At 44.7% G+C, this 23,647-nt stretch overlaps 5 protein-coding genes across 10 annotated transcripts; 3 read left to right on the forward strand and 2 right to left on the reverse strand.

Annotated features, from left to right (window-relative positions):
• Window positions 1-990: 990 nt before the first annotated feature.
• LOC100827652 (NEDD8-activating enzyme E1 regulatory subunit AXR1) lies at window positions 991-8,302 on the reverse strand. 6 transcript variants are annotated; one of them, XM_003563574.4, is made up of 14 exons: window positions 8,150-8,302; window positions 6,877-7,049; window positions 6,612-6,775; window positions 5,890-6,000; window positions 5,632-5,711; window positions 5,372-5,522; window positions 5,188-5,281; window positions 4,164-4,252; window positions 3,491-3,564; window positions 3,206-3,368; window positions 2,651-2,736; window positions 1,854-1,937; window positions 1,570-1,726; window positions 991-1,464 (listed from the first exon to the last, which is right to left on the reverse strand). In XM_003563574.4, the coding sequence occupies exons 1-14, from the start codon at window positions 8,206-8,208 to the stop codon at window positions 1,381-1,383; spliced, it is 1,569 nt and encodes a 522-aa protein (XP_003563622.1). In that variant the 5' UTR covers window positions 8,209-8,302; the 3' UTR covers window positions 991-1,380. The 6 variants fall into 6 exon arrangements, with proteins under 6 accessions (XP_003563622.1, XP_003563621.1, XP_010227671.1 ...); XM_003563573.4 differs by having other exon boundaries at window positions 1,570-1,750; XM_010229369.3 differs by having other exon boundaries at window positions 1,570-1,765.
• Window positions 8,303-10,025: 1,723 nt separating this feature from the next.
• Window positions 10,026-11,165, forward strand: LOC112269747 (zinc finger protein ZAT12-like). The gene has a single exon (XM_024456778.1). The coding sequence runs from the start codon at window positions 10,361-10,363 to the stop codon at window positions 10,853-10,855; it is 495 nt and encodes a 164-aa protein (XP_024312546.1). The 5' UTR covers window positions 10,026-10,360; the 3' UTR covers window positions 10,856-11,165.
• Window positions 11,166-11,723: 558 nt separating this feature from the next.
• On the reverse strand, window positions 11,724-14,365 carry LOC100845773 (ras-related protein RABE1c). Its single transcript, XM_003563632.4, has 9 exons — window positions 14,181-14,365; window positions 13,980-14,072; window positions 13,257-13,329; window positions 13,048-13,148; window positions 12,892-12,957; window positions 12,722-12,819; window positions 12,358-12,420; window positions 12,118-12,210; window positions 11,724-12,035 (listed from the first exon to the last, which is right to left on the reverse strand). Exons 2-9 carry the CDS (start codon window positions 14,050-14,052, stop codon window positions 11,958-11,960), a joined length of 645 nt encoding a protein of 214 aa, XP_003563680.1. The 5' UTR covers window positions 14,053-14,072; window positions 14,181-14,365; the 3' UTR covers window positions 11,724-11,957.
• A 2,188-nt stretch (window positions 14,366-16,553) lies between these two features.
• LOC100838943 lies at window positions 16,554-20,321 on the forward strand. The gene is made up of 5 exons (XM_003559192.4): window positions 16,554-16,990; window positions 17,723-17,808; window positions 17,898-18,629; window positions 18,936-19,086; window positions 19,160-20,321. Exons 1-5 carry the CDS (start codon window positions 16,846-16,848, stop codon window positions 19,822-19,824), a joined length of 1,779 nt encoding a protein of 592 aa, XP_003559240.1. The 5' UTR covers window positions 16,554-16,845; the 3' UTR covers window positions 19,825-20,321.
• A 908-nt stretch (window positions 20,322-21,229) lies between these two features.
• LOC100839250 (chalcone--flavonone isomerase) lies at window positions 21,230-22,591 on the forward strand. The gene is made up of 3 exons (XM_003559193.4): window positions 21,230-21,735; window positions 21,867-22,090; window positions 22,210-22,591. Exons 1-3 carry the CDS (start codon window positions 21,480-21,482, stop codon window positions 22,396-22,398), a joined length of 669 nt encoding a protein of 222 aa, XP_003559241.1. The 5' UTR covers window positions 21,230-21,479; the 3' UTR covers window positions 22,399-22,591.
• Window positions 22,592-23,647: the final 1,056 nt, after the last annotated feature.

Raw genomic sequence — 23,647 nt, forward strand, 5'->3', positions numbered from 1 at the left:
CTCTTAAGCTTCGTATCCCAGCTAGGAGCCTAGGATATGCGTACAAATTAACCGTGCACGCGGTAATTAAATTACGCGGCGTTCTTAATTTTCTTTTAGAAAATTACGCGGTGTCCAGTGTGTGTATCCCTTTTGTCCGGAGTTGCTTACCGCCGCCCGAAGACTTAACCAAATCACCCAACACGACGCGTCTCTGTTCTTCGTGTGTGGGACTTGTGACCACACTGTACTGTACCCATGCATGCTGCATGCATGGTACAGATCACAAAAATCCTAATAGGACATGTCGACGACACATACAGCTTCAACCCAAACAGCCACACACGCACCCAAGCAAATCAGGAAGGGCGAAACGCGCGTCGAGAGCGAGAGGTGCCGGCCGGCCGGCCGGGTCATACGTTCCATGCCGACATGACTGTACGTATACATGATCTAGGACAAAGCCTCACACCTGTGGTCCTTGTGGATAAAACCACGCATTTCATATTATTCGCTCTGTGAGAAGACTAAAACAAAATTGTTTGCAGGCCGCAGAAACCACGGAGCTGCAGAAGCCAGAAGGACTGAAGCCTGAAGGAACACCCGTGTCGCCGTCCCATTTGCATGCTGCCCACGGTCCACCTGTTGATGGAGACTAGTAAAGTGTACGCCCAGTGCTTTGGACGGTCTATTAATATTGTTTTTCTTTCTCCTGAAGTACCTATGTGACGGCGACGGCGGTGGCTACGTGCTTTCACTGAAAGTCTGGAAGGTAGAGCTCAGCTCAGGTCACATGCTTTTGTCCCGTTCAGAATGGTTGTCAACAGAAGTTAACAAACTAGAGCACATGCTGATCCATTACAAAATTCCGAGAGTTTACGTCCGCAGACTGTTTCTTGGCTATTGCACACAAACAGCATCAGGTGCGTCGTATATCGCGAGAGCGGAGCCCGCTAGGCAATTTCCATGTAAAGCTCGTAAAGTATCATGCACACATCCTGTCGCCAAAAGGATAATAAAGGTTTCTTCAGCTGATTTTTAAGTAGCTTTATGAGCAAGGATATTTCGAGGCAAATGGAAGGATTCTTTTAGGTGGCTTCACTGATAATCAAGCAACCTTTTCTTCACCACCAAGACTTGCAGTTGCCACGCATTCGGCACCGATTCACATTCCACTGCCTAAAAGTGGGAATGGTACAGGTATATATATGGGCACAACAGATAAGGGCTCCATAGGTTCCATATATTGCTTGACTGCTAACCACTCATTGTGCGAATTACACTACCCCAAAGCACGACGGTACAGACCAAGTACAGCGGCAAAATGATTTGATTGTACCGAGGCCGTGACCCCAGAATCAGGGGCATCTCCATTCCGCAGCACTTGAGATCAAAGTCATGTTATAATGCCAGGACTTGAGATTTGAGGTCGATTCCATTGAATATGAATGTCCCCATCAATGGCACAAACTGCTTGGTGACCAACTGGAGAAATAGGGGGATAAATTGTTAGTCAGGTACAAGCACACAAAATTTACTACAACATGCTAGATATAACTAAAAGCTTTCAGTCAAGAAAGCATATCAGACCTTTATTACTTCCTGGGAGGCCACTCCACCAATGAAGGCAGCGACAGGGTGAATCTCTGCACCCGCAAACCGGCACACTTCAGTAACCAGGTCTTCAGACAAGGATGTTCCGTTCAAACCCATGTCGCTTAGCACCGACACAGCAGCCACCTTCAGCCTAGGCACATCCTCATCAATTTCACTAGTGAATCCAGTGCTTTATCAGTATTATAAAAACAGGATCTCCATTACAAGTGTGATATCACAATTATCACCAGAAGTAAATGGGCATTTTTGTCATGTACCTGTCAAATATTCCAGGTAGTCTGCTATAGTTGGCAGCAAGTCGATCAACAGCACGCAGCAGAATATAGAAGTTCATTGCAAAACTACATCAACAAAATTGACTTTTAGGAAGCCAACTCATTTAGAAAACAAAAAGGAAATGCAGATTAACCAGAGGCTAGCAATTTCAAATAGTTCACACTTCACACACAATATTCAAAGTGCAGGACCATGAAACATAAACTAACAAGTGCGCAAAAAACTTTTATTTGCAACTAGGACCTGAAGTTTAGTGCTACTATAATGGAAGCAAGCAATACAACCATGGCAACTATATTCCAGTAGTTTCACAAAAAAAAACTTGTTACCTTAGAAAAACAGCTAATTCCATGACGTTTTAGAATTTCCAGGATGACGTACTTGCTAAACAATGGTTTTATATTCAGAAGGATGTGCTACATAAAATGACTACCGATGTTGCAGAACATGTAGTGATAATAGTAACATGAAATCTTTTATTTGTAACTAGAACCTGAAGCTTAGTGCTATAATGGAAGCAAGCAATACTACCATGGCACTTATATTCCAGTAGTTTCACAAAAAAAAAGAGACTTGTTACCGCAGAAAAAAAATGCTAATTCCATGAAGTTTTTGAATTTCCAGGATGACGTAGTTGCTAAATAATGGTTTTGTATTCAGAAGGATGTGCTACATAAAATGACTAACAATACTGCAGAACACGTAGTGATAATAGTACACTGATTACAAGTTACAACTGAAGAGATGAATCAGAAATTTAAGAGTAATAGATGCTGACCAAGAGTCTTCATCGGCGAAGTACTTTTGAACTTCAGAAATGACCGGAGCATTAAACTCCTCCTCCATACTGCGGTATCTGCAGACCTAGACAATAGAAATATAGAATCAGATAAGGCAAAAAGCTGGTAAGAATGGTATAGGTTTTCTGGGTATCTTTTACACTATTCAAGCATTTGATCAATCAAAACTGGTTAAAATTAACAGATAAGAGTCAGCAGGTGTAAAAAGTAGTAGAAATTAAGACCAGGGGAGTCGATTGCACAAATAAATAAAAAATTCAATGCCTTATGCAACGTACTCTAAACAACTCCCCTTCCATAGGGTGGTGTGTGTGTGTGTGGGGGGGGGGGGGGGGGGTTGTCTACACTACTCTTGTCACCTGGTTGTTTTGAAACAAATGAGTGAGCAGTAATGACTACATCATGTGCATGGGATCAGAAAAAAAAACTATCTATCACAATTATCGCACGTCAGGGAGTAAGATATACAGATAGCAATCATATAAGGAACGGAGGGAGTAATAAAGTTTATATAACTGAAGGAAGCATCTTACTCTGAGTTTTCTAGCGTTTTTACAAAATGTTTTGATATATGCCCTTGAAATAGAATCAGGATGTCTGCCAATTCGCTTCAAGATATTCTTTACACGATGCTCCATGGCAAGACAATCAGTTTCAGCCTTAGCTTGGTAAATCTTTTGTAGGCTTACATAATACCTGTAACGGTCAGAAAACAGATACTTTATTAAATTCCGGATGTAACAGAAGAAAACAGTTACGACAAGAAAACTTGAATCAGACATAACAGCAAAGTTGGATGACGTTTGCAAGAAACTGACTCAGTCTGTGATGTCATATCAGGTATTGTGCCCTCGAGAGGAAGATCACCATTCCCCTCATTTGCAATGAATTCCTGCAAGACAGAGACAGAAAGCAATGAAACTTGACAAATGGAAAATCATTGCAAGAGAGAAGTATTGGTTACAGAAAATGTGACACGCAAACAACCGTGCCACTTTAGCAGGTAAGAGTGTAGACAGTGTTCGAATAATCCACCATATCAGTAATAAGGCAGCTTAATGATGGCTTGTTAACTTGTGCTCCTACATATAATGTTTTTAGGCCTATTTTATCTAAATGGGGCATCACCAGTAAGACAACTCGTGGGGTTTAGCAAATAAAGAAAAAGGCATGATACTCCAGACGACCTATCATCCGCTTGAGCCGAGCCTTCTAATTCAGCATTTGGCTTTGAATAATTTTTGCATAAATGTTGCTAGAAGCAATTCCAGTATTGTACAGTAAAATATCACACATAGACACGAAAATAATAATTATTTCTGACCTTATGTTAGCACAGCAAAGAGTAAGTGTGGCTGTTATCTCACATAGAGCAGTGGCCAATGAACTAGCATTCTCAATGAGAATAACACAACCATTTTAAGCTTAGTATGCTCAGAAAATGTAGAACGGGCCATCATATCCAGTATGAGTGAATCATAATGAACATACCTTCAAAGCCGCTACCAATACCCAGAAATCTGAAGAAGACAAATTAACTTCAGAAGAGCTATCATCAATTATCTGGCGTATTTCAGTACCTATTAGAAATCGACCACGGGTTAGAAATTGTGGTTATACACAGATGCGTGTTACATGTATAAGACTGGATAATTGAAAACGTGCACCAATTGGAAATGGGACTATTTAGAGAAAATCCACAAGGCATAGTTAGTTATGAAAGGTGTATAAGTGCTTGTGTCTAAATAAGAATGTAACAACAAAACTTTTCTACAATACATGTGAAAAGTTGTTTCAGATGGATCTGTGCCACATTATTTTCATGACATCTAGCATGCTACTGTCAGGTGACAACATGATTGGTACTGTTTTGCCATAACAACCACAATATACCAAAATTAGCTTAGCTGGCGCCCATTACCAGCCAACAATGATTAAGAAAAGGAAGGATACAGAGCAGGAATTGGATCGACATTCATATACAGTTTGAAAAGACAAAGTGACTGTTAATACACTAGCATAAGCTTGCACCAGAAATAACAGGTAACGGTACGGTTCTTTTATATAGAATGGTCAGAGGAACTCAAATAAAACATGCTATTTTTGATCAACCTCTCAAATCACTAATCCCAAGCTAGTACACAACACCTAGAACAGACACCAAAGCAATAACTGAACTCTTATCCAGGTAAATCTACAAATTCTGTCTGAACATCTGACAGTAGCTGGATATGGATGCTGAACTTGAAAAACCATTTTATGTTAAGATTCAGTAAACATGCGAAAGCATTACCAATTTGAATGCAGAGTACATGTTGTGAGACCCACAGGTTTCGACACCACTATATAGGTCATATTCATTAAATAACGATCAGTGGTAGCTTCATATAAATTCAGGTAGTTTTTCCTTATGGTACAATAAGAAAAGTAAGTATTTGCGCAAAAAAAAAGAAAAGTACGTAGCAGATCGTGTTAAAAACTGTTTTCATAAAAGCATATAGAATAATTGACTTACTGATTCCTGGAGTTACTGAGACTTTATATGAAGATTCTACCGCTTCTTTGTAATTTTCTTCATCTACATTAAGCATATGGGCTCGAATTAGGTCCTGCCAAAAACAGCAGGTGTTAGTCAAATATCAGCATGGCCTAGCAATCTGTTTAATTATAAAGGCCAGCCAATCCCAAAAACCATGTACCTTAAATTCCCTTTTCTCTTGCCTGGTCGAAGGTAATTTCCCATCATGTGCATCTGCCCATTTTTCTGCAAGCCTCACAAGGATAACAATGTATGGAGTATGCTTGTGCACAACAGGATCTTTGTCACATATATCAATTGATTTTGCAAATCTGAAAAATAGAATTGTCAACAGCAAGTCAGCAACAATAATTCCTTGAGGCAGACAAAATAATCATGCTACTTGGGCTGCGAAAAATGAAGATACAAATATATTCTTACTGCTTGAGTTCGGTCCATGGATTGTGCAGCCGTAAATCATCCAAAAAGTGGTCTGGTTTTGATTCTATAACACAGTGCTCCTAATAAGAAATTATAAGGAAAAATGGTCAGCTTTCTTGAAAAGCTTTGGCTCGTGACTTCCTCCCAGTATGATTATACTTGTACTGTATAATGAACTGTCAAATAAGCAAGAATTTACAACCGCCAGCTCTCGATGTCAGGCACTTGATATATGTTCGGTTTAGATCTATGAAGTACCTTGACGCTGACCCTGACAAGACCAGTTAGACCATATGAACGTGCAGCAACCAACACGATATCTGCTGCCCTGCAGATACCATCTAATTTCAACAAAGAACTCTCCGGAAGCTGCAATAATTGAAACTCGCTATTAGTAACTTTGTTTCAGAGAGACTGAGAGTGAGAGCCACACTGAATATGAACGTTTTGCCTACAAATAGGCTAAAAGACTTAACAAAAACTAGGTAACACTACCAGCATCTACCCTAACAAAAGTATGGGAGAAGTAAGCCGTAAAACAGTTGGGCTGCTAACAGCACCAGACCTGAATAATCCAATAATTTGCGATCACACTCAAATATGTTACACATAAAGTAAATTATTTTTCTAAACTGTGTGCCTAGCGTTTAGTAAATCATTAAGGAAACACAATGAACTAATTTTCAATTTAATGCTAATTCAAATGCCTGAAAAAATTGGCATTACATTCATAGTGCAATGAACTTTTGGTGCAATCGAAATTGTATATCAGGAGATTTCACTAGAAATTATATGATCCAGCAAATAAAATAAAAACCTGCGTAGAAGGCAGATCAGTTCTGACAGTTCAATAAACAATAAATCCAAGAAACAACTTCAAATTGTGCAGCTTTAGTAAGACAAAAGGTCAGAAGAAATCAACCAAAGAACCAAGCAAAGATGAAACAAAATAAAACACAGGCTAATATTGAAGCACACACCTGGGTAGCAATGACAACAGTGAACTGGGAAAAGAAGGAAGGATTTGTATCTATCATTGTCCCTGGAGACTCCTCAACATACTTGACTTTCACAGCATCATTGAGCTCTTGTAGAAAAGAACATACAGATTGTGCTCTTGATTGACCCAAGCATTCTTTATTCACTAAAAAAAGTTAATATAGACTACTCAGTATATATAGTTTCATCACTTTTACAGAAATAAATTTAAGAGGAACAGGAAGGATTGCATGCCACGGGAATTACACAAAAAATTATTTCCCAGGTCTGATGGTTCGACTTTGGAGCCATCTACGACAGTAACACTCCCTATTCCACCAAGCACAAGATTCTTCAACGCTTCAGTTCCTGTAGGGCCAGAGTTCAGCAAGCATATGCTAGCTTTCTCCAGTGCAGCCTGTCCTTGATCACCCCATATCCTGTATTTCATAATTAAGAACACAATGTAGCTTTCAATATATGTATATGTTTATCCTTGGACTGTGTAGGGAGAAACCTAAGCAGATGGAGTAATTACAAACATAGTAAAAGTATTTTTGGGAAATGTGAAGGCTGGAGGCGAAACAATAGAATATGGCGCAAATTAGATTTATAAGGTAAAGCTTGTGTCATGGATTTATAAACTAGTCAACAATGGAACTTTTTGTAACAGAGAAACAAGAAATTTGGTTGGATAAGTAGGTCTGGTTAATGCTGAATTGCTGATTCCAAATAGCTCAATTTCAAAAGTTCTCATGCCATGATCAAGGATGAGATGCAAGATCAACCAAAGGGAGAAATCGTGCATATTAAACAAGGGGCTGACGCTGACAGCTATCAGAACTAATACGCTTCGACAAAGTACATCTAGGGTGACGATGTACCATACTAACAGCTTGCCATCTTAGCTTTGCAGGTAAGTGGCTACAAAATTCGCAATGGCTAAAATGCTGTGCAAAAGAGCTATGAAAGTAGAGGACAGTTAACATGTAACGGCAACATATGCGGATGAACTAGATTTACCCATATACACCCAACTCGAGGTTCTCAGCTAACACTCCATCAGAGAAGTCATAGATTATCATTTACCAGCACCCACTTAAGCACATCACCTAAACATCATAAAAACAGGCAGCACCTACAGTCTAAACCAGCAGGGAAACATACGCACAATCAGTATCAAACAAAGTTGCCACGAGAAATTTATCAGCTATCGGTACTTCAATGTAAAGCCTGGAGCGCTCGAATCTCTAACCAGCCGTGACACGACGACCTCCTTTAGAGAGAGTCCTCCAGCTTTGTTTCCTGATTCCTCTAGCTTCACCACCAGCTAGCCGAATCACCGCAGAAGCCCAAACCCTAGATCATTGACGGAACCTACTCGAAGCGAAGCTGAAGCGCGCGAGCGGGATTTCATCACCGAAGAACCCCTAAACCCTCGGATCGATGACAGGCACTGGGAATCTACACATCAATCACGCGGAGATGGGGGGCGAGGGCGGGGAGAGGAGAGGAGAGATGGGCGTCGACATGTGGTTACCTGAGCTGGCGATCGTACTTGGTCTTAGGCTCGGCTACGGCGACTGCGGCGGCGGCCATGGGGTTTCGTGTTCCTCTCCGGCGAAGAATAAAGCGGAAGCCGAAGTGAAGGACTGGAACCAGGAGAAGGGTATCTATTCGCTTTTCAGGACTTGTTCGGATTCTCCGCACAAAGTCCAGCCCAGCCCAACCATGCCCCAAATGCAACACAGTAACAGACAGACCTGGCCTTTCCCTCAAAGCCCACTTTGGCTAGTGTAGTGCCTGGGTTTGCCCAATAAGCCCATCAGAGTACGGCCTTTGTATATATCATTCAACGACAGTCAACACCTTCCTCTCATAATACAGAAAGTCAATGCAAGATTACTTGTTTGACTAAAATGATGGGCGAAGTTAGTGATGATGGAGCTGTACAGTTAGTTGAGATACATTGCATATACACACGGCACTCCTCCTACATTAGATTCTCTCCCAGAAAAAAAGAAGGTTTGCTAAAGATGCCTTGGAAAGTGTATAAAATATATGGTCCAAGTAGCTGCATTCCGAGTAAGACTAGACAATAGCTAGAGTTAGTTGTGCAGGTCATGGGTTACGTTAGACCGGATAAATCATTAATATTCTCCACTTTGCATTTCCTTTTCATTTTTTGGACTGCCTCTCGTTGATGATGGGTTTCCGGATAACTTGTTAATTATCTCCACTCAAAGTCAGAAGAGATTTCCGAATTGGAAATTGACGAGTCAAGAGAAGATAAGTGATAGACCAACCTCCCTCCAGAAGGCAAGAATAAGTAAGTTGAGACTTGAGACGACGGAATAATCGAAAGGACGGCAGATAAGATGAACAACACTGGTATCGATCTGTTCATTTTTATTGCCTCCAGCAGTGCTGACTGAAGCAAGAGACCAGCGAATAAAAAGGATAAATTGCACAATTATGTGTGAGATAATTGCACTAGCTAATTCTCTAAATGCAAGGAAAGGCGATGACATGTGGTAGCTTCTCGGGCATGTCCAACTGCTTAGGACGGCAAACCAGCCGTCGGTGGATGGTGATTCATCCACCAGATTTAAAATTTAGGTACTCACGTCCTATATACCTATATAATTACAACCCACTTAGTAATATCTTTTGCCTTCTGCTTCGTTCATGTCATTATCCAAGTCGTCTTAACTACTGCATATTAAGAGTCATGTATATGTAGGAATGAAGACATAGGAGGGCGTGCATGCATTCATATCTTTTTTTTTTTTTACAATTTTGCCTTTTGAACATTTATTCAGTGGCCGCTTGTGATATTCGTGAATTAATGTTCCACTGAGGTGCACTGGGTATCAATGTATCATCTTGTTTTCACATAAATGGGTGCATGTTGGTATAGTATTTCGCAGATTTATTGTTATGTCTCCTTAGTTTTTACTCTAAAAACTACTAAGAATGGGATCGATGGGTTATAAAATCTAATGAAATCTTACTTACCTACCCACTGGTATGATGTATGAGTTGGGGTACTATTCACAATTTTTTTTTTCATCCGCCCGCAAACATGCAGCCGCACTCCATTTAAAAAACGGAGCAATATAATTCTACCACCAACTGTAATATTTAAGAGCATTGTAGAAGACTTTACTTTATGGTCTCATCGGTTACGTAAAGCCGATGAAAAGATATAGCCGCCAACGCTTGGCGTGACTATCTATCCTCACGGCTCGCCACTCATGTATCTCGGTCCGTTTGAGTTGAGTGAGCAACAAGTTCATACAGAATATTCACAATATAAAAAAAGTTTAGCTTTCGCACAAAATAGAAGAACTTTACTCACTGCAAGTAAGACAAGAAGGCAATTATTACAGTACAAAACACTACTCTAGTCGCTGTCAGCGCGCGCGTGAGTTGTGCGATCAGATTCACACCGAGTTCGTTGCAAACTCACCTATCCCGAACTTCATTTTAGCCATGTCAACTGCTCCAAAGTCCAAACGAATGATTGCGAGGCCTCGACAGAGAAGCATAAACTTAACAATCCTACTCGTAGTACAGCATGAATATCGATAGTGATAGTACTAGTACCATTTTAGCTCCAAGGTCCAAGCTAATTAGCCAAGTCGTACGTACGTATATGCATATGAGCCCTATAAATACCATATCACGAGAGCAAGACTAGACAGATAGACCGACACAGGAAATTAAGATCGATCGAGAGTTGGAGACGATGAAGAGGCTGAGTTTCGGGCAGGGGCCGGCGGACGGCGCGGCCGTGGCGCAGGAGGTGATGCTGCTGCTGGCGCGTGTGGCCGGCGCCGAGAGCGCGCCCGCGCCCGTGCCGCGCGCGTTCGAGTGCAAGACGTGCAGCCGCCGGTTCCCGTCGTTCCAGGCGCTGGGCGGGCACCGCGCCAGCCACAAGCGGCCGCGGGGCACGCAGACGCCGACACCGGCATCGGCACCGGCGAGGAGGAGGAGGCACGGGTGCGCCGTGTGCGGCGTCGAGTTCGCGCTCGGGCAGGCGTTGGGCGGGCACATGCGGCGGCACCGCGCCGGAGCCGGCGCCGAGGAAGACGAGATGGGCGGTCGCGGGGCGGTGGACGAGCGGGAGCGGGAGCATGGCGGGGAGAGTGAGACGAGGCCGGGGCTGCTGCTTGGGCTGGACCTCAACGCTGCTCCCTCCGATGGGGCAGGGACGCCGCAGCTCTTGAGCCTCTGGGTCTGAAAGACTGAACCGGTGGATGGATCGCTGCGCTTGCTCAAGCTTCCTACAGTATACTTCTCTCTAACCGAAGGAGTCTAGGATTTAATTGATCTGGGGGTGTATTGCTGCGATGATTTGGGTTTGTGGTTTGGGGCGATACAACAAGATCTTATGTCATGTAGATGTACATGTGTAATGTATGAGCATGAATATGTATGTATGATCCAGTGACAAATACATTTGAACAGTTTAGCGCGCAGATCCATCCAGGGACTATTCTGCAGTGCGTTCATGACAATTGATGGTGAAATCCATGGAACTTTTACGAGAAGATGGATGTGATCAAGAAGCTAGCTATGTCCACCTGCTGGAGACCATTCACGAAACTAGGAAACAGGTTTGAGGCCTATGCCAAACGCATGCTAAACCTTCGAGATTGTCATCTAAAAAAAATTCCCAGTCTATGGTCCCACTTTGAGAACGGTCCCACTCAACAGCTGAGTACTTCATCTGTTCCTAAATACTTGTCGCTGTTTTAGTGCCGGAGGGAGTAACAAGCTACGTCGACCCTCCCTAGCCAAGTTCACAGCGTGCAAGCCCGAACTTGAACTTGAGGGTTAAGCAGACTTTTTCCTCTCGTCGGCAATTATTGCATTAAAAAGTCACAGCCTATATATTTTCCCTGTCAATACAATTGCTTTCAAAGTCATAGCATTGCCATAACAAATCATGGAGTTAATTATAGATTGCCAAGTTCCTTCCCTCTCAGCGTTACGCAACCAGCAAGCAAACCAGTATACTCCAGCAAGTAAACGAGTTGAACATCGAATAAGAGCATGCGAGATAAGAAATGCAACCGATCTTTATCAGCAGAGCAAAGAAGGTAACCTTCACAGTCCAAACCACCAACCCAGCCACCCTGTTGTTTCGTGCTAATCGTTATCAACAGAAGAGTTAGTTTCCACCAATAATAATCGTTCTGACTTCACACCCGTTTGTCCAAATCCTAACAATTGCAATTACTTAAATAACACACAAAGAAGGTAGCTCGCAAAGAATGAAAGGATAAAAGAAAAATACAAGCACTGTATCACCACTATCTTATCCTTGTGGTGACAAGAGCTCAAGATCCGCAACAAGCCGACTTCTGTGCCCCTGCTGCATCGGCTTCCCCCTCCGGTTTGATCTTGATAGTACCCCCCTGAAACAACAAGATTATGGTAAGGCACCATGCAATAGAAAGTGCAAACATGTTTTTGGTCCTACAGTAAGGATTGGAATACCTCAGGCTTGGAATCGCTCTCCGACAGTCTTTGTTTGATATCTCTCGCTATAGAAAAGAAAACCTGCTCAACATTTAGGTTTGTCTTCGCACTCTGCAGGAACAATAATATACAGAAAATTATGCATGGGAAACAAATGATGAGGTATGGACAGTTGGGCACCAGTGCTGATAAATCAACATAGAATTTCACAATCACGCTGCAAGTAGGGTATATCAGAAACTGTGGCTTCTCACTAACCGTTTCAAAGAACGTGATCCCATATTCGTCAGCAAGTGCTTGCCCCTTTGAAGTGGGAACAGCCTGCACGGAAGCAATTAACAGATAAGAGAGTTATGAGTTATTATGAAGACACGAGAGAAACTGATTGCGAATTTTAAGTGCATAATATTGAACATGTTTTTTTCGTTGCACGCAGACATGCTATATATAGATCGCCAGCAATGTCTGACTGTATCAGAGTAAAACTGCACACCTTGAATCTAATTCAATGAAGATCTTTTTCTGCATTGCACATGAAACTAACCGGTCGAACATATTCAAGTCAAGCTCAAACTGCTACAGAAGAAACATGCATAGAAACAAGTTGGAAAGCAGAGTATACCCTTTTGCTTTCATCCATATCCGCTTTGTTTCCCACCAAAACTTTGTTCACATTATCTGAAGCATGTTGTTCAATGTTTCTGATCCAATTTCTTATGTCTGCGTGTCAGTTTGAAAATAATTCGAATAAGTATCATACTGAAAGAGCATCTGAAGAATAGAGTTCCATACTATTGAATGACGACTCATCGGTGACATCATAAACAAGTAAAATGCCCATTGCTCCCCTGTAGTAGGCTGCAAAAAAGAATTCCAATCAGACTAAGTTCATCCATACAATCACTAGAACTCCAGAAATAATCTTGTTTTGCTCAAACTAAAGCATACCAGTCGTTATAGTTCGAAAGCGTTCTTGGCCAGCAGTATCCCAGATCTGCAACTTAATCCGCTTGCCATCCAACTCCACAGTCCTTATCTTGAAGTCGATACTATATATTTCAAGAATGCAGTGGTCATGATTTATAACTTCTCACAAGAATTCCCATGTAAAATAATCATTGCTAAACCTGATATTTTGTGATTTCTACTGTACATACCCAATAGTGGTGATGAAGCTAGTGGTGAAGGAGCCATCTGAGAACCGTAAGAGCAGACAACTTTTGCCAACACCTACATATGCAGATAAACTAAGCTGGAATACAGCAATATATCAACTGGAAGTACGCATAGAAGTTGATTTGTCGGTTGAAGGAACAACCTAGATTATGAAGGCTTCTCTAGATATGAAATAAGATAAATATTATGTAAGCTACAAATCCTAAAGCATCACAAAATAAATAATGGTAAGGCCACAGGAACAGGGATAAATCTAGTGGTTTAGTTCACTCTGATTCAGTAACTCAATAGCTGCGGTTAGGGGGGAAATATGAAAATTGTTATCCCACTTTTGCAATTTGCACCCAAATCGAGATGTTGTTACAGCCACTTAAAACAACAGGAGCTTGTTCCTGACTTCATGTGGCGACCAAGGTAACTACATCCTCACTTCAGTTTCTGCATGAGTTCTACAATCCAACTACTTGTGCATTGCAAGCAGGAAAAAAGAACACACTTACAGAGCACACACCAATCCCATAACATGCTTAAGAAACGACACGAAAGGTTAGATTCTATCGCCTGTTCAAATTTCGCGCCGGCCATCTCCTTAGACTCGTCTAGGCTGCCAGATCCCAACCATCACGGTCGAACCAAACTGAACACAGAAACTGGCCTTAAAGCCGCCCCAGATCTCGCGCAGATCGAGCGACGAGAGGACTCACCGCTGTCGCCGATGAGGAGGAGCTTGATGAGGTAGTCGTAGTCGGCACGAGCCCTAGCCGGGGGCGCCGCCATCGCGCCCTATCTCCCGAGCCCTAACCGCCACCACCAACAGCAACCAGATTATTTATAGATTGAAGAAAACAACGAATGCGCAAGCCAAACCAAAGCAGACCAAAACGAGGAGACGAGCACGGACGGACCGAGCGTGGGACGGCGTCGCGCGCTCCGGCGATGAATCCCTGTCGTCTGCTTCGTCGTTCTCTCCGGAGGAGCAGCGAAGGCGGTGAGGGGGCGAGGCCGGAGGGAGGGGCGAGCACAGCGCAACCAGGCTTGGGTTGTTGGGTTGGGTTCGCGTTTGCTCGATCGGATGGAAAGGCGTTGGCGGCGTCGGTGGTGGAACCGCGGAAGGGTCCGCCCGCCATTGGACTTTGCTGATGCCTGATCGCCCTTTCAGCCCAGTAAGCAGTGGGCCAGTAGTAGTTGTCTTTTTCGTTGGGCCAGCTCGTGGAGAATTTAGCACGTCGTTACCTCTGTGATTACGTTGGGCTGTTAAGTTAACAACCACCGTGGTTACGACGAGCTGTCCCTTAATCTTAGTTCAGGCCCATTAACGAGCACCAGTTGATTTTTTCACGTTAATTGTCCCTGGAATACGTAGGTTCCAGACCCCCTAAAGAAAAACGTAGGTTCCAGACAGCCATTCAGGATCAGGTGGTGACTTTCCACGTCGTCGTGTCGAAATTTCGCCCATTTGCAGCTACAAAACCTTATACCCGTGGGGATAGGATTTTTTTTTTCGAAAAGGAAGAAAACTCCCGGTCTCTGCATCAATCGATGCACACAAACATCATATTATTAAAGTCAACACAATATTATCATCCAAAGTTACATCTCAAAAATAAAATAAGAGACCAAGAAATCAACCAGTCTCAAGTCTAAGTCCGGCGCGCCACCCAAACTGGCTGTAAAACTCCCGTGCTACCATCTACGGCCGTAGGAATAGGATTTGCCGAGCGATCACACAAGCAGGATATACGTTGTTGTACATCGTCGGCTCGTGGAGTACTCCTGGTTTAGAGAAATACGGATTCAAAGTGCACTGGTCGAGGTTTCTAAAAAAAAAAAGTTCACAGGTTGACCCAGAAATAGTTCAAACTCGCAGCAGGCCGCGTACAAGACCCGGCACCGAGTATCGCTTAATATTAGCCGGACCTATCGGGTGTACTTACTAAATTTTAAGCCGTCGGTCTGCAGAAAATACGGATTACGACTACGAATTACGAATAGTCCACTTGCTGAGCCAGAGAAATCAGTTCGAATTTGCAACGCGCGGTGGAGTTTAGGTGCCTAGTCACGGTCGATCGCGGCCGACTCGAGTAGAGTACAGGACACCGGTGGCTTAACTAATCTTTTCTTCTTTTGGAAAACTCTCAGCTAATCCCTACTGGATGGCGCAATCAAGAAATATCTATCTAGCCTCCACGTGCACGATTTGAAATTCAAAATCTGGAGGGTGTGGAATGCATGCTGCATGACATTTCTTTCAGAGACGTACGCTCCAAGTTCCCAGTGTTCAAGCATAACAGAACAGAGTAAAGTCACAACACCTATCAGCTATTCCAGACAATCTATGTTTAAAGCTTTTTCGATTACTCGTACTGCTTCTAGTTAGTCATTTCACTCCTCTGCGTACGGATGGAATTCAACCGAGAGTGTCGGGGCATCAGGAGCGCACAGAATTCTCCAGAGCAGACGATATGTGATCACCTGATTGATTGATTTCGTGTTGGGCTCAATAAAAACACACGCGCCAACCTTGGACCAAGGAGGTGATCGACCCAGGCATAACTTTGATCGTCAGTCCGGCCGCTATAACTAATCGGACAAACAGAACCAATCGAACCGAGACGAAACCACCGGCTCCATTCATTTCTGTCTACCAACTTTCCTTGAGACAGGGAATTTAAACCTTGTTTATCACATCACTGTCATCCGTGGACCCTGATTAATTGCGTGCCCTTGCCGGCCAACAATTGAACGCACGGCCTGCCTTCCGAATAAATCACTGCCACTGGATTTACACCATCCATCCATCGATCGCGCAGGAGGAGACCGTGCTAAGCGCCTCGATCAATAAGACTGGGGAGCATGCAGGAGAGGAACAGTTTCACTGAGTAAATAATTTCGAGAGATCTCGTCCGGTGTCCGTCCAATATTGTGGTAATCTCCTCCCAAATCGCCCCACACGTGCACTCACGTGCTTATCGCGCGTTCCGTGTACCACTGCATGTTTTACACCACATATAACACATGCACAAGTTAAATTGGCCGCTTATAAAATATTTAAACTGCCCGCCAGGGCGATCAAGCTCTGCCACGTCGGCGACTTAAGCCAGTAAGAAACATGGTCAGGCTGCTGACCGAAACGCTTCCAAACAAGCAAGAAACAGATTTTGCTGCTGCCGTGCCGTGGGCCCACACGGAAGAGAGTGAGCGAATGAATGAATTAATCCACGAGGGAGGCAGCGGGGTTGAAAAGGGCAGGTGCGGAATCCCACGAAACCGCTGCCGCGCGGGCGCAAGCGCCGCCACCGAACGCGCCCCCGCCTGCATCGCGGGCACCGCAGGCGCCTCTTCCCGGATTCCCCTCCCTCCCTCCCTCCCTCCCTCGCGGAGACGACGCGGCCGCCCCCAAATCCAGCGTTCCCCGTCCCGGCCCCTCCGCGCGCCGCTTCCACCCTCTCAAATACGCTGCCGCGTCCACCTTCGTACACGCTCGGAGGATCACCACTGCCCCGCGGTCCGGTCGGATTGGATTAAGACAGGCGGTTGGTTGTTTGGTTTGTTCCGGGCGCGGGGGCCTGGATGATGGGCGGTACGAGCACCAGCGGCGGGGGCCGGCGGCGGAGGTGGACGCAGCGGTCGTGCCGGACGGGGGGAGGCGGGGTCGTCAGGCGAACGGTGGCGGTGCCGGCGCCGGCCCACGAGGAGCGTGGCGCGATTACCAAAGGTGAGCGTCGGGTGTGCTTCCCGCGATTAATTGGCCTGGCGTTTCGATTTGTGGCTACATACGGTTGCTTCATGCAATCGAGCACCGTAGGTTGCATGTTTTTCGTTGATTTTGCTGGGTCATTTCACACGGGTAAAGTCAGTGATCGCTTCCATGAATGGAATTGTGTGTTGCTTGGTCTGTTTGTATCGTTTGGTGTTGCTTCTAGGACAAGATCACGGAGCAACTATGGAAAGTTGTGATGAAGAAAATACAAGCATGTTTCGTTTTAGTGTTTGTCCTAGGAAAACTAACATGTATAAAAAGATCATGGAAAAAATTCATAGAGCAACTTTGACCACATATACTGCGATAATATATGTAGCATACAACTCGGGAACGTAGAGTGGGGATTTGTCCTGTTAGTGGGGTGAAACTTGTTTCGGAGTTTCCCATTTTGTTTTCTTCTGCCAATTCGAGAGCACAAACTATCTTAGCCGGAAAGCAAGTAGAAGGATCATGGTTGCAGCTTAATTTACTCATCCCTTATGATGCTCCTGTAATTCTGTATATAGTGACATGGGTATGCTGAGATTTGATGTGTAGTCCTGTAAATCTGTGAATTTTGCTAGTGCTCTGTATCTTTGAGTAGTTCTTATGGATCAAAGGAAGACTTCCGTTAAAAAGAAATAAACAATGCTGCTTGCTTTGGAGTTGACCTGTTCTTATATGGCTTCATGTCCTTCTACTCAGGGCTTACTCATGTGGACAAGCAACAGCGTGTCTGTGGACTATTATCAGATTCCAGAAGTAGCAGTGGATGCACAACAAAAGAATTCGTAAGTTGTCTGCAACTTAGAAACTTTCTTATCTTGAACTGTTGTATTTTCTGCCACTTCATGTTTCTGAAGTTTGTTTCTCGATACAGCTTTACTCAGACTTATGTGAATTTAAGCATAAGAGATCCAGCAGCAATATATCCAAATTGCCAATAGCTTCACAAAGAAGCTCCTCTTCTTCGCCAATAGAGAATGAAGTCCCTAGAAAGAAGGTGTTGCTTCATGCGAGCAGTAACGTTTCAGATTATTGGTTGCCCTATCGGCTTAAATTTCATCGTGGAAAAGAAATAAATAGTGCAAAGCAAGCTCCTACACTAAAGAAATCCAGTGGCATGAATAGTTTCAGTTATCAATTGGCTAGAAGTGCTGGAAAATCTGATTCTATGAAGATAGGTCCATTAGATGCCAAGTGTTCCCTTTCAGAGAAAATGTCACTGTTAGGCCGAACGCAGCATGGTCGTAGTCATCTGAATCAAAACTTCATGGTTGCATCAAATCAGAGGCATAAGATTGCACAACATGTAGAAGCAACCAACATTTTAAGAAAGGATATTGTTCAAAAGCAGTCTGATGCTTCAACAGGAAGACACTGGCAAACTTTGTTGGATAATGCATTAGTCCGAAGGAGTTTGCAGCTACCAAATCCAAATGAAGAATCATCGGAACTATGGAGCTGTACAAACAGTGAATCTGATAAGGCCGTATGCTTTTCCTCGAGTGACAGCATTGATGGTTTGCAAGTATCTTTTTCCAGTGACACTAGTGAAACGAGTGACAACTCCAAATTATCCAGTGATCAATGGAGGATGACCTTCAATAAGGTATTCCATAGAAGCTGTTCTTACCAAAGCTGATTAAATGCTTCACAATAAATTCACTTAGTATCAGTATTTTCTTATTTATTTATTTTTGGAGGAAAGCCAAGATGGCTGCATAATATTTTCTTATGAAACCGTATTACATTATCCATTGTCATTAAAATGAAACATCAAATTTCCTAGCTAAGTTGAGACCCTTCTTTTTTACGTATGAGTAAAAATACGATCTAAATATTTTCCTTTGTCTTTTGGTTTTGCTTTGCGTCAAATATCCTAGCTAAGTTGAGCTCCTTCTTTTTTACATTTCAGGTACACTGTCCACTTGCTGCACGCATAAATTCTGTGTCCCTAACTACCTGCAAAGAGATCGAGCATCCAAGCCCGGTATCTGTCCTTGAACCTCTAGCTGAAGATTTCTCTGATGCTGAAAATGTCAAGCAAGATACAGCAGATCCTCACGGTCAGCAATCTTGCCATTCTTATGATTCAATCATCATTTGTTGTAACTAATTTGATGTTGCTTATGAATGCAGATCCCCAGCTAAGACCTGAGCTAGTGAATTTTCCATCAGTAAAAACTGTTGCTGAGGTAGGACCAATGGGTGGATTTGATGATTACTTATGCTGTGAGATGGAGGCTGGTGAAAATGCTGAAACCATACAGCTGGTTGAGGAAATCCATGAAGAATTTGAAGATGAAGAGGAAAGAGACTTTTCCTACTTGTTGGATATACTAATTTCTTCAGGTATTCATGGCACCGAGGAGGATCAGATGTACAAGGTGTGCCAGTCTCTTGATTGTCCTACTGGCTATGATGTGTTTGACAAGCTTGAAAGCAAATACATGAAAGTTGCTCAATGGTCAAGGTCAGACAGGAAGCTTACTTTTGATATGGTGAACTCCATACTGTCAGAAATTCTCGCCCCTTGTTTGGACATGCACCCTTGGGTAACTACTGCTAGGAATATGGCACCCGTTTGGGGCTCAGAGGGGCTCTTGGAGAAAGTACTGCAGATATTGGTTCGGAGACAAGAAGAACTTGCACTGTGTGTGCGAGAGCCTAAGGCCGAGAAGAAAGTATTTGATCACAAGTGGCCAGACTTAGCAGACTACATCGACAGGGCTGGGAGGGATGTTGAGAAAATGATAAAAGATGATCTTTTGGAAGAGCTGGTTCTGGATTTGTTGTCCAGTTAGGTGAAAAGCTATTTGTGGAGCTTCTATTAGGTTTCCAGGACCCAAGTAGGTTCCAAATTGCTGTAGGACCTTGCTTTTGTGCTAGGTTAGGTCGACAATTGGTTATATTGTTTCTTTGGTCCTTAAAGTCAAGTTTTTTTTTGGTCAAAGCAGTGGTTGATACTCTTTTTGGCTGAGTCGCCACGCTTGTTCCAGGTGCTGTATTTATTTGAGAAGGTGCTTGTTATGGTGTATAGATTATGAGGGCAAGTGTTAGATTCTATTAGATTAGGTGAGGAGCATAGTTAAAATTCATTTTTAGCAAGAAAGAAAAGCAGAATGTGTAAGGCAAGAAGCCGGGCCATTTCCCTTTTGTTGGATTTTGTCAGTTGTACCGAGTCATTTGAAATCTGTAAATCAGGGCGATTATAGTCATGTAAACCTTTATTATTGTCATTGGTAGAAGAATTGATAAAAGATTGTTGAAACTTGTACACTTCCTGTGTTTGAGAAAAAAACATCTGATAGAACATGGTTGGCAGTAGATATACTGCAAGTAGCACTTAACACTTCCGTTGAACTGTTGATAAAACATGCTGCTTTTATTACCGCAACCATATCCAGGTACAGATCATCTTCCTTGTATCCCATGTAAACACATTCAACTTGCTGGATCTGGTATCCTTGATGTCGGTTAGCATTCATTGTGCACCGGTCGAGATCTGGATTTACTTGCCAGTTGCCCCATACTCCGTAGTTCATTGTTTGTCAGTATATATATTGCTCACCATTGATTTAACTCGCACCAGAATAAGCTTCAGGCTTGACCAGATACGTAACCTCCCTTCTGCCTTCTGCCTCTTTGTTAGACAAGCTACTTATTCGTACTATAAATCGCCATGCCTCATAGAGTGATAGAGACACCAACTTATGCTGGTTTTAATCTGTGCTGTTTAGTTCAGAAAGCTCATACTCAGTTAACAACAACTTAAGACCTCTATCTCTGTCTCTCTGGGATCAAATTTTCACTGCCAACGATTTTTTGAAAGGTCTTCCGTCGAGCATTCGCCGTGAAAGGTCCTCATTATGCAGGCACAGTTTGGTGATGTTCTGTTCCTTTCTGCCGCAAACACGACGAGACGCCTCATCTGAACGGTAGCTTGACCTCGCAGCAAACCCACCGGTTTTCCCTCGCCAGGCCGCTTGCCACGTCGCCCCAATTCCTTCCCCCAACTACCTCCCACTCCGCCCCCGGCATCCACCCCAAATTACAAACCTACCATAACCACTGAACCACAATGTCGTCGCCCCTTTTTCCAAGACCATTTCCAGACCACCCTCGCCGTCGCCGATAAAAACAGGCACCTACCACGTTTCGAATCTCCGTCGACAGATCCTCGAAGCACTAGCAACACATCGTGGCATAATCGCAATTACGGGGCAGTGCTGGTGCCGTTTGTCTGTACACTGTCCTCAGCGGTTGGGACGTCAAAATGTCAAATACCCGGACCGGCAACCATATCCCGTGAGGCGCGCCCACCATTTTCCAGTACCGCAAGTTCGCAACTACCCCCTCGACATACGAACGTGGTTCAGAGCACTTGAGCGTTCGCCTCACTGCAATACGTGCCGCCATCTGACGACCCCCGCGCATCGATCGAGCTAGAGTGCTAGACATGGCCGTGTCGGAGCTTGAGGTCGACGGCGTCGTCTTCCCGCCGCTCGAGCGGCCCCCGGGCTCCGCCCACGCTCACTTCCTCGCCGGCGCCGGGGTGCGAGGGATGGACATCGGGGGCAACTTCATCAAGTTCACGGCCATCGGCGTGTACCTCCAGGCCGACGCCGCCGTGTCCTCGCTCGCCGCCAAGTGGGCCGCCAAGCCCGCCGCCGACCTCGCCGCCGACGCCGCCTTCTTCCGCGACGTCGTCACAGGTAACAAACACACTAGTATAGCACGCGCGCGCAAGAAATCCGTTGCCTCCAAAGTGTTTTTTTAAGCAAGCTCTCTGTTGCTTGCACGCTTTATCGCCGGGCGGCGGCAATGGCGACCGATTGAATTGCAGGCGAGTTCGAGAAGTTCACGAGGGTGACGATGATCCTGCCGCTGACGGGGGCGCAGTACGCGGAGAAGGTGACGGAGAACTGCGTCAAGTACTGGCAGGCCACGGGCGCGTACACGGACGCCGAGGCCGCCGCCGTGGAGAAGTTCAGGGAGGCATTCCAGCCCCACAGCTTCGCTCCCGGCGGCTCCATACTCTTCACCCACTCCCCCGCCGGCGTCCTCACCGTGAGTTACTTCGATCCCCAGTTTACCCCACGCATAAAATTGGAATTTGATTCAATTCATCACGAAGGGTCGATCTCGCGTGGATTTTGCTGAGTTGATTGATTGGATTTTTGATGTAGGTGGCGTTCTCGAAGGACTCGTCGGTGCCGGCGTCGGGCGCGGCGGCGATAGAGAACAGGCCGCTGTGCGAGGCCGTGCTGGAGTCCATCATCGGCGAGCACGGGGTCTCGCCGGCGGCCAAGCTCAGCCTCGCCACCAGGGTCGCCGAGCTCCTCAAGGCGGCAGAGCCCGTGTCCGTTTCGTTGTGAATTACTCCGTCACCGGTGGGTGGCCTGTTGTGTTGTGTTGTGTGGTGGGATCCCGTTGTGTTGGCGGTGTCCGTGGTGAGTGAGATGCGGCTTTTATGTACCGTTCCTTTGTCTTGTCACTGGGCATGCATGTAAACCATGGCCAACTTTTGAATAAAAAATGCAACTGTTATGAGTTGCTGTGAATTGATCAGGTGCAAGACTAAAAACTCTGACTCCAAGGTCGAGTTGTCTAAAAGGAATCGGAATTACGGAGTACATGACTTGTATGTACGTGTTTTTAGATAGTCAATTTAGTTAACTAAATATAAATTAAATAATTAAAAATTAATCTTAAACCCAGTACTACTTTGATAGTTCGATATAGAAAGTTGTGGCTCAGCAAAATCGCACGCATGGACGGCCATGAGGAAGATCCTGAACTGACGCTAAATAAGTGAATAAGAAGTTTAATTATGCTTTGGCAAGCACTAGGCCCCGAGCAAGCTCACTTTTGTTTCTTTGGGAAGAGACCACGCCCACCCATAAGCAAGTGTACTGGGCCGGGCCATGTCTCGTGCGAAAGCAAAACTCCACATACCGGGCCAAGCTAGGCCGAGCCGCGTAGCCTCTTGTGCTCGGCCTCTGATCGGCGTTCTCGCACGCAGAGCCCCATCGTCCCCTTCCTCTCTCTCGCAAAAAAAAGGCCCATCGTCCCCTCGTTCATTCGGATCTGGAAGGTTTTCTTCCTTCCCAGCACGTGGCATACTCGCACCAAACCACCAGGCCACGCCTGCCGTCAATGGATATATCACTACAAGTAGAGTACTGGATAGTTGTAGTGTGATGAGTTCTGCGACACGGTTCCAAAGTCCCAAGGGATTCGGATCGGATCGGATCTTGATTCCTACCCCGCCGGCCGGACCCGCCGTGCATTGTTTTCCCCGTACGAACATACATACACACGCACATGCATACGGCCACCGGCGCTTCACTCGCAAACGACGGCCGCTCTTCACGTGCACGCACTCCCATGCCTCCTGTGTCCTCTTCACCGCACGCACCCCCGTCCGTATCTATCTCTGCTGCTGTCCGCTGACACACGCAACGGCTCGTTTTACTTTTACCCCTTTTGATGATTTGATCTCCTCCCCCTCGTGTGCGCGCGGGCGCGTGCTGGTGTCTCCATTGCCATTGCCTTTACCCCGCCGATCGAGCCAGCGGCTGCATTGCGTTCGTGCCGAAAGAAAGAAAGTCCCCGCGTCGGGAA

Source organism: Brachypodium distachyon, chromosome 1 (genome assembly GCF_000005505.3).
Source record: "Brachypodium distachyon strain Bd21 chromosome 1, Brachypodium_distachyon_v3.0, whole genome shotgun sequence".
Lineage (NCBI taxonomy): Eukaryota > Viridiplantae > Streptophyta > Magnoliopsida > Poales > Poaceae > Brachypodium > Brachypodium distachyon.